The sequence below is a fragment of the Limulus polyphemus genome, unplaced genomic scaffold (assembly GCF_000517525.1).
Source record: "Limulus polyphemus unplaced genomic scaffold, Limulus_polyphemus-2.1.2 Scaffold2850, whole genome shotgun sequence".
Lineage (NCBI taxonomy): Eukaryota > Metazoa > Arthropoda > Merostomata > Xiphosura > Limulidae > Limulus > Limulus polyphemus.
Window position 1 is genome coordinate 112,049 of NW_013668460.1, and position 10,490 is coordinate 122,538.

Below are 10,490 nucleotides of genomic sequence, written 5' to 3' on the forward strand. Positions count from 1 at the left end.
TCAAAGACACAGAACCAAGAGACACAAAAGGTCTAAATTCCTCCCTGATTACATCAGTCTCTATATCAGTGGTCATATCAACAACACCGGTGATTTGATGAAACCACGCCCATATGTGGACAAAAACGCACTGGGTGTTGCCTCCTTTTCTTTTTTTCTTTTTCAAACACCAACAATCAGACAAAACATGACCAGGTTTTTTTACAAAAATGGCAGACAGACCTCGATTGTTTTAAAAAAAGTTTTATCCCGACTGTCAAAATATTTCCAACTAGATGAGCTAGATTTTTTTATAAGAATCCTCAACTTTAGTGGATTGAACAGATACAGGTTTTTGTTGAGATGGTAGGAATTTCTTTTATGAAAAGTGGTTTTATGTGTTAAAGTGTAATCATCTGAAAAAACAGCTGCTTCCTGTAGTGTTTCAACTTTCTTTTCATTCAAATAAGTCTTGAGGTCGTCACCTCCACAACGTTTAAATTCCTCAATTAGAAATAATTGTCTTAGTTTGTCGAAACTGTTGCCAATATACATAGAATTTCACCATCGATCAAAATAAACCTCTTTTTCATGGGCAAATTCCATATAAGTTTGATTATCTTGTCTGCGATAACCTCTAAACTTTTGGCGAGAAGCCTCCTATACTAACTCGTATGCTTTGAGAAAAGATGCTTTAACCTTATCATGATTCGTACAATCTTCTAGAGAGAGAGAGCAGCATAAGCTTCTTGTGCTTTACCAGTTAAAACACCTTGTAATAACAATAATAATAATGACCATTTTTCGGTGGGCCTTTCCATGGTTTGGGCAACCTTTTCAAAATGTTGAAAATATTTATCAACTTCATTTTCATTGAACTGTGGTACTTTAGCATATCGATTAAGTTCGAAGTTGTCATTTTGCCTTGGTCGATCAGTGTTGAGATTAATTTCCATTTCTTTCAGTCTAATTTTCTTTTTCGGCTTCAATGCGAGTTTTTTCGGCCTCGAGACGTTTATTTTCCCTTTCAGCTTCAATGCTGGCTCGTTCTTTCTCGGCTTCAATATGAACTTGTTCCTTCTCGGTTTCGATTCGAGCTTCTTCTTTCTCTTTGTCAGTTTCGATTCGAGCTTCTTTCTCGGCTTCGATTCGAGCTTTTTCTTTCCCTTTGTTGGCTTCGATACGAGCTTGTTCGGCCTCGCTGCGTTTATTTTCTATTTCAGCTTCGATACAAGCTTCTTCAAGCTCGATTTGTTTCAGTTTTAGCTAGATCTCTCATTTATCTTTATCATCAACTCCGATTGGTTAGTAGAGACACTAGAATATTCCTCTAATGCTTCATCAGTCAACAAATTATCATCGACTAGTATTTCGATAATACGCATTTTTAGTTCATTTTTTCTCATTGATCTTTTAACTTCTAGTTCTAAAACTTTGGCAATTTCGAGCAATTCATTTTTGTTATATTTTTCTAGTTGTTCAAGGGAAGGTAATACAAGAAAATTTGATAATTAGACATGATCAAATATTGTTGGCACTGATAATTAGAAATTCAATTGTGATTTGAATTTGAATTTAGATCGAATTTTGTCTCTGATACAGATCTCGGACATGAACTCCCAATTTATTATGTTACATATTAGAATTTCAAATAGCCTGAAATTTAGTTAACTGATACATTTAAATTTAATAGTTAAATTGTACTTTGGATTTAGTAGTTAAGTAAAACCCGATATATAGTCAGTTTATGATAGTTGCCAACAAGATTGATACACACAGTTTTCTTTTTTAACAGAAATACGTTTTAATATACACACAACAATACAATTTACAATAACAGTTATTACAAACAATGATTTATAAACAAAAGTTTCACAAACTTACAAGCAATATAAAGTATTCTTTCCAGTCTGGAACTTCTTCGATATCTTATCGAAGGCTCACGATGAGCGAGTTGATTATGAGTTGATGTAGGTACAATTCACTTAACAGTGAGCTAGCTAGCTTTTTTCCTTCTCGCTGATCACACGCCGATATTTTTTCTGTTGGTGACGTGAGGTAATGTTTTCGTAAAAAAACCTAATGTCCGATGAGAATCCAGTGAAATTAAATGATTTGTAATGTTCGAACTTTGTGAATTCTCGTGATCAAATATCTGAAGTTTTCCGATTGATAAACGTTATAACAGTCACACTTATAGCTTCCAAAGTTTATAGCGCACTGACTATAGCAAACTAGAAATAGATACTCTTTTTTAGCGCTTCCCGTTGGTTATATTTATAGGCGTGTGGAGGCTTTCTCGAATTTTCAGTTTTACGTAACAATGCTGAGCTACATTTAAGCGTTTACGTACATACATACATTGTTGATTCTTACTCTCGAGAATCTTCTACAACTTTGGAAAATAGGCGGGAGTTTCGCAATACATATCTAACACTATAAGCTATGCATGTTTTTAAATATAAACTTAATCTAAACAAACGTTGATATTAAAATGAATATATAATAACAAATTCATTACAAAGTTTATTAGAAAAGCGCGTGATAATTTATTATTTCGCTGCCATAAATTGTATTACTAAAACGCATAAGAAGATATTCTTTCTTTTTCTCAAAATGTATTACCTAAGCGATTGAAAAGATATTATTTTGTTACCTCAGTCTATTACATCAGTTCATGAGGAATTATTTTTTCGTTGCCTAAACTGTATTACATAATCGTTTGAGAGACTACCATTCGTTTCCTCAAAGTGTATTATCTAAGCATTTGACAAGCTATACTTTTCTTGCCGTATTTAGAGCGTATTAAGTTATTTTTTGTTGAATAAAAGTATATTACAAAAGCGTGTGAGAAATTATTTTTTCGTTGCCTGAAAACCTATTTCAAAAGCATTTGAGAAGTTATACTTTCGTTGACTTAAAGTGTAATAAACAAGCGCGTAATGAGTTATTGTTTTACTGAATCAAAGTCTATTACATAAGCGCATGAGAAGGTATTCTTATATTGTCTGAAAGTGTAATGCATAAGCTCGTTGGAAATTATTCTTTTACTGCATTAAAATGTTTTACGTAAAACGAGTGAGAAGTTATTCTTTCCTTCCTTTATTAAAATTTATTACCTAAGCGCAAAATATTTATTGTTTCCTTACGTGAAAGAGTGTTACATAAGCGTTATAAAACATATTTTTCACATCTTCAAAGTGTACTACATAAGTGCATTAGAAGTTATTCTTTCACTGTTTAAAAGTGTATTACATAACCATGTGAAAAGTTATCCTTTCGTTGCCTCAATGTGTAATTACATATGCGCTTGAGAAGTTAATCTTTCAATGTTTTGAATTGTATTATATAACCGTGTGAGAAAATATTCTTTCGTTGTCTCAAAATATTTTACATAGGTGGGTGAGAAGTTATCATTTCACTGGTTTAAACAGTATTACATAAGTGAGTGAGAAGCTATTATTTCATTGTTTTTTAAATGTATGATATTTGCGCATGAGAAGTTATTCTTTTGTTACCTCAGAATTTATTACATAGGGGGTGAGAATTTATTCTCTCGTTTCCTTAAAGTGTATTACATAGACACGTCGGAAATTATTCTTTCGTAGCCTCAAAGTGTATTACATGAGCGCGTGAGAAGCTATTATTTCCTTGCTTTTTCGAAGTGTACTACATAGGAGCATGGGAAGTTATGCTTTCGCTGTCTCAAAGTGTATTACACAAGCACGTGAGAAGTTATCTTTTCGTTACCTCTATATGTATTACATAGCCATGTGAAAAGTTATCATTTCGTTGCCTCAATGTGTATTACATGAGCGCTTGAGAAGTTATTCTTTCAGTGCTTTGAACTGTATTATATAACGTGAGAGAAAATATTATTTTGGTGCTTCAAAGTGTATTACATAAGCGTATGAGAAGATATTTTTTAGGTTTCTTCAAAGTGTATTACATAAACATGTCGGAAATTATTCTTTCCTTGCCTCAATCTGTATTATATAATCGCTTGAGAAGCTATTCTGTCACTGATTTAACGTGTATTACGTAAGCTCGTGAGAAGTTTCTTTTGTTTTTTGTTTCGCTTTTTCAAAAGGTATTACATACGAGCAAGAGCGTAGGAAGTTATTTTTCGTTGTCTAAAAGTGTATCACATAAGTCAGTGAGAAGTTACTGTATATCGATTAACCTTTTTTCAATTTCAATAATAACAACCCTACTGATAATTGATTGTTCTTTTCTCCAAATCTTTTGTTTTATCTCCTAAAATTAAAGGCGACATTACCTGTCGTGTTTAATCTACATATATTTCTCCTTGTTATTTATGTACAGGAATATTTATGTTATTTTTCTCAAGATTATAGAAACACACTGCAGTTTTTAATTTAGAATTGCGTTTTAAATATGAGTAATAAATGCATAAAAAGTGGAAACGTATATCGCAAGAAATAAGTTCAAGCCGTACAGGTTTGACCTGTTATTGAAAACATACATAGGAGCTCCTCATAGAAGACAAGCCTGTCGTACTTGTACATGTCTTTGATATTGAAAATTGCGTCAGAAGAATAACTGTCACCAGTTGTTTACAGAGAGCGTGTGGCAACCAGGAGTTGCTATGTCACACCATTATGTAAAAAACAACAAAAGAAAATTCGTAAATCACTCACAAAAACCTTTACGTTTTAATGTGTGTTACAAATAATGCATAATGATTAAGGCAAAGTTAAACTTAATTAATAATTCCTCTTTTCAGATTGAATTATAAACTCGTTGAGTACTCCTTAATTCCAGGTTTTGGTTTATTTAGAATTTCGCACAAAGCGACACGAGGGCTATCTGCACTAGCCGTCCCTAATTAAGCAGTAATAGAGTAGAGGGAAGGCAGCTAGTCATCACCACAAACTGAAAACTTTTGGGTTTCTCTTTCATCAAAGAATAGGGGATTATAACGTCACATTGTAACGCCTCCACAGCTGAAAGGGTGAGCATGTTCGGTGTGATGGGGATTCGAACCATCGTTCGCTCAGAGTGCGAGTCGAGTGCCCTAACCATCAGGCCATCGTTCAATATTTAATAAGTTCAGGAAATTCAGAACAAAACTCTGAGTTGCCCAAAAATGTTCAAATGAAAAATACTGAGAATTTATTTGGGATTAATATTAGAACAATAATTAAAAAGCGAAGAAACACTAGCCTAACCAAGGATCCTGAAGGTGCAATATAGCTATTTACTTTACTTTAGGATATGCAGAACAAAATAATCTGGACGTGAATAGTAGAGTAAATTACAATAATCAGAGACAGAAAGAAGTGAAAAGAACTAACTTTACGGAATAAAAATTTGCAATGGTTTGAATAAAATAAATAAATGAGAATAATGAATATATATAAAGAAGGTTATCGGGCCTTTGAAAATGGAACTAATTGGGGTTAAAATTAATTGTCGTAAATATAAAGAAACCCTGAATACGTTACAGTGAGAGAGCGAAGCATTAAAATATAAGAATTTTGAAACGGAAAATCATTAAAGTAGTACAAAAACAAATAATCTGAGGATTTAAAAATATTTTACAAAATATTGAGCCATTAGTCACTGAATTAGGTTAGTGAAATAATAATTGAAATATTTCATTATCTTGGTAAGATGCTAACCACTCTCAGGAGTTATTGTTAAGTTTTTAAAGACAAAGAAAATCCTTGAAGATTTGTTTGTTTGTAATTATGCACAAAGCTACACAATGGGCTATCTGTGCTCTGCCCACCACGGGTATCGAAACCCGGTTTCTAGCGTTGTAATTCCGCATACATACCGCTGTGCCACTGGGGGGCATTCTTGAAGAAGTGAACACTAATGTTGAGTAAGTCTGTTTATTTACCTGAACAGACAATGCACACAATTGATTAAACGAACAGGTCACAGTGAGAACCCCGAGGTTCAGGCATTTTGCTCCTTGCTTTTGAACTACTGACCATAAGAACGGCAACCGTGAACGCGATATATGATATTGCAGGGATTGTGATGATTGGTGATGTATATGCAACGGTAGGAAATTGTCGAGTTGTTGGGAGAAACTTCAGGATTGGGATGATTTTATTTTTATATTGTCGTGAACAATGTTTTTATATTTTAATTTAGATGTCTATATTTTCTGACAGAAGAAGTTTTGCCATGATGTAGAAATGATGTATAACGCCTAAAAAATTCCTGAATGTCTAGATTTTATGTGACGTATTGAGTACGCGATGTCTCGAATTTTCTAGAGACTGGAGAGGGGGGATATTGTAAAAATATACAAAAAAGAGAATAAGTTATTTAATTAGCTAGTTAATCTTTTATATTGTTTTCGATCGATTAATGAGTTAGCGAGTGTGTTTGTCAGTCAGTTACAACTTTGTGCTATAGAACAATGGGAATTTTTATAAGTACATGACTGTGAAAACTTATAGGTCTTAGGGTTATCGTTCTGTGAGCTTGTAGAACAAGTGGCAAGAGAAATAAAATACTTTCTTTTTCGTTATTATTACCTTAACTTTACATACATTATTTTCAAACAAGGGGAGTCATTAATATCAGACTTAACAAATCTATTCATAAAATAGTCTGTTGAATAATGTTAGAAGGTTTAGAAAGATCTATAAATGCACAATATTCTTTTCTTAAATTTACTTTGACTATATTTTTAGTCCATGAGCCAGGACCTGAAAATTAGCCAATTGGTATTATCAAGGAGGGCAAAGTCTCATTATGCAATTTGGATTGGTACATATCTCCTGATGCCAAAATGCCCAGGTGGACCTTTCTGCTGAGTAGCTTTATGCTAGAAAAGAGCTTGTTTCTATGGTTACCGTTAGTTTACCGAAATTTTCCAAAATATATATCGTATGCACAAAAACAACGCTCTTTCAGTGCTGAAAACTAAAATTAAACATTTTTTGCTTATTATATAACAAAAACAATGGTTAAATTATAAAAGCCGTTTTGTTTATGCTTATTTCGTTGAATAATTGACGCCATATTGACTCTTTTAACATCTGAACTAAGACAAAAAGTAAAGCTGTGCTTCAAGACGTTTATTCTCAATATCTTAAAATACTGTTACGTCTCTGGTCGTTAGTTAATTTTCCGAAAAATTCTTTTCGAAGAAACTTTAGCGATACAAGTCCTGTTTTAAATAAAACTGGTTTATTCTTTCTGAATACAACTTTGCAATACATTTAATTTTCACAGTCACGCTATAACAAACGCTATAATTCACAACGAACGACTCACGTGCTCGACTCAATTGTCAGTTTCTCTCTGTCTGCATTGTTGCCGTCAGTTCTTGTCGGTCTTATATACAAGAATACCGAAAATCTAGTAAACACTCGAGGCTTCACGAACCTTCGAGAATATGACGTGTTACTAGCGTCATGTAACCCCCCGCTGTCGTAACAATATCTTATAGACAAGTCATACTTTTGATTTAAAACATAAGGTAACTTTCATCGTTCAAGAGTGAAGTGATGAAGGTTAATAATTATAATTATTAGTAATTCAAAGCAGCATTATTTTAATCACTTTCGCATTTGAAAACCATCTCAATCACCATCATGGCCTTTCTGTACGTTTTCAGTGTCTGACTTGAATGTCATCTGAATCTCTATCATCACCATCTTCTCCTTCTGGACCATCCTCTGAAGATAAATCGTCATAATCTTCTTCATATAAGTTATCACACATTTAACTTCTACAAGCAAGAGAACAGGCAATCAGGAAGTTTGCAAAGTGTGCTATGTATGCATGCAATAAGCTCCATTACAAACATCAGGAGCAAGAAGTCATTTCATCCATTCGATCTTCAGCTACCCATCTTCAATGATCCAACCATTATCTTCAATACTTATTATGTCTGGAAATTGTTCCAAGCTTTTCCTCTAGATTGCCTGATGATTTGCACATATCATCACATGGTGGAAGATACTCTGATTCGACATCTCCCTTTTTAGCTCTAAACAAGAGGTATCGTAGTTCATTTACCTGTGTAAAGTTTGATTCAGCTGCATACATCTTACAGCAGGAGAATCAGTTCTGGTGGTAGTAGCCAACTATCTTGTTATCCTGTCTCTGCCATTGCTTTTTGAAGATTGCCTTCTTTCAAATCAGCTTCATGCCAGCCACCATTCCACGACAACCAAAGACACTGACTATGTCGCAGCCAATGTAGTCCAATTAAGGTTTTACAAGGCTTCTGGACCAGTGAATGGCCAACTTTGTTTACATTAATAATCTACAGTTGGTTCTTAGTATTACATCTTATGTAAACCTTCCAATATCCTTGAAGAAAGTCAGACTCAAGATAAATACATCACTGTCTTCAGAAACAATTGCTATTGCTTCATGATCTTTTAGATGCATGTTTTGTATGCAGTATGTTACCTGTATTTGCTTCTTCTTGGGTTGCACCAATTCATGAATACTACAGACTTCACCTTTTGTAATTCTAAAATACCAGTCTTGACATGTTGCAAACATTTTCTTGCCACCAAGTTTTTCTCTAAAAGGGGGATTTTTCCATGTATACAGGAACTTTAATTAGCACTGTCTTGCTGTTTTGTAATACCTGCTTACTGCACCAGGTTTTAGACTGTATCCTTTGGTATCCTTTTTGATTACTTTATCCAACTGGTTTTATGAGATGTTGTCGTGAAACTGTTCCATTAGGACCATAGTGTCATTTACCTTAAGCCTATCAACGTGATGCTGCTCCTCTAACCAAATGTAAAATCCCTTCCAGACTAATTTCATCAAAGCCTCATAGACAAGCCTGTGTAGTATGAAAACTCTGTTGTACTTTCGACCATCCAGAACAGCATCTATTGAATCCTCAACAATGATACCTGATTCAACTGCCAGGTCTCTCAGACCAGCATCTTTAAATCACTTTCCAATAATTGTCATAATGTTACAGAGAATTTGAAATGCCCCATCCTGACTATTATGGATTTGAACTTCCATTCATTCTTCCATATTATTTATGTGGCCTTTGCTTACAGTGCCTGGCCAAAGATACAAACTATCTCTGTTAAATCAAGCTTATTTTGGATTTTCAGAGTCTGGTTAAGAATGTCATTTACTATAGACATATCTGTTGCTTGAGAATTAATGGTAGGCAAATATTTGTCCTTGTCCATTCTCACACTTATATTGTTACGTTTGTATGTTAAAGCCTGTCCAGGAACTGACCTTCTGGTTTTCTGTGTCAGTTTGGCTCATTAAACTCCAGACATGATTCTTTATCTGCACATTCTTCGCAATCTTTCCATAGTTAACCTTCATTAGTTCCTTGACAAACTGAGGCCCTACTCTCTTTCCTGTAGTGTATGACGAAAGTAATGATAGTGGAGGGGTGATGCTGCGCTTTTTCAGTTTTTTCACTGAGAGGGTCTTCTTGGGATGTTTACTGGTTGGAATTATTGGTTGAACAACAATCCTGCGCCAATTAGGGTTTCATTTATTTGTTCTATATTATCAAAAGACAAAGATGTTGAAATACAAGACAGAATATTAGAGGGTAAGGCTATGTTTAACTAATCTACAAATTTCAGTTTCTGGAGACAAGCAGCAGTATCAATCTCCTCTAACTGGCTATATGATATTGTATGTCCCAATATGTTAAGAATCTGGATCTACTCAACACATCCAGTAAGTGTTTTCACAGCCCAAGGCAAAACGATGTGCTTTGCAGGGTTTGGCATACCTCCACTAATTGCATATACGTAATCTTTGGCAAAGGACTATATAAGTCTTTTAACTTTGACTGATGGTTTTGATTTATCAATATCACACCCTGATAATATTTAATGAAGTCTGTAAGAGGTTATGGCAATGGTAAGTAGAAAAGGCAGATAGACGCACTAAGCGATTACTACATGATTCCCACAAGTTTTTGTGACTGAGGCCTTAGTTGTTAGGTAGATTATTCTTGTTTATTCTCCTAGTTATGTGCAGTGAGGACATATGTCAGTAACATGGCTAAATTGTCTTTGTATTTTAATGTGTTATGGTTACTATGGAACCTGTCTACATCATCCACAAAGCTACCACGAAGAAAGTTCCACCTGGTATTTTTGTAATGCACATACATAGACCTTCATAAGCATCTTAGTGAGACCCCCCGGTGCTTCAGCAGCAAGTCTGAGAGCTTATCACACTAAAAATCGGATTTCAATACCTGCGGTGACCATAATACAGATAGTCTATTGTGTAGTTTTGTGCTTATCAAATAGCAAATACTAGGGGAGACCGGGGCTAGTTGTTACGATTTTTAGAAAAAGTCCAATATTTAGCGAAATAACCCGAATCATAGATTGAAACTGAATAAAAGTGAAATATAAATATGTACTTTATCAAAATTATATATCTTATATTGAACAAAATTGGTTACATAAAAGATTTTGTAAATATTTTGAAGTAAAGTCAAGTGTAACAATATGCCCCGGATGCGGGGTAAGTTGATATAATAGGTGGGGCATATTGTT

General features: G+C 34.2%; 1 protein-coding gene across 1 annotated transcript in view; it reads right to left on the reverse strand.

The window, feature by feature from the left end:
- The window catches only part of LOC106468054 (cytochrome P450 18a1-like), a 61,294-nt gene extending 53,602 nt beyond the window's left edge, over positions 1–7,692 (reverse strand). The window contains exons 1-2 of the mRNA XM_013928451.1: positions 7,594–7,692; positions 985–1,224 (exon numbers count right to left, since the gene is read on the reverse strand). Of these exons, the coding sequence (XP_013783905.1) occupies positions 985–1,224; positions 7,594–7,692 (339 nt within the window). The remainder of the gene's footprint in view (positions 1–984; positions 1,225–7,593) is intronic.
- Between the last annotated feature and the right edge of the window lie 2,798 nt (positions 7,693–10,490).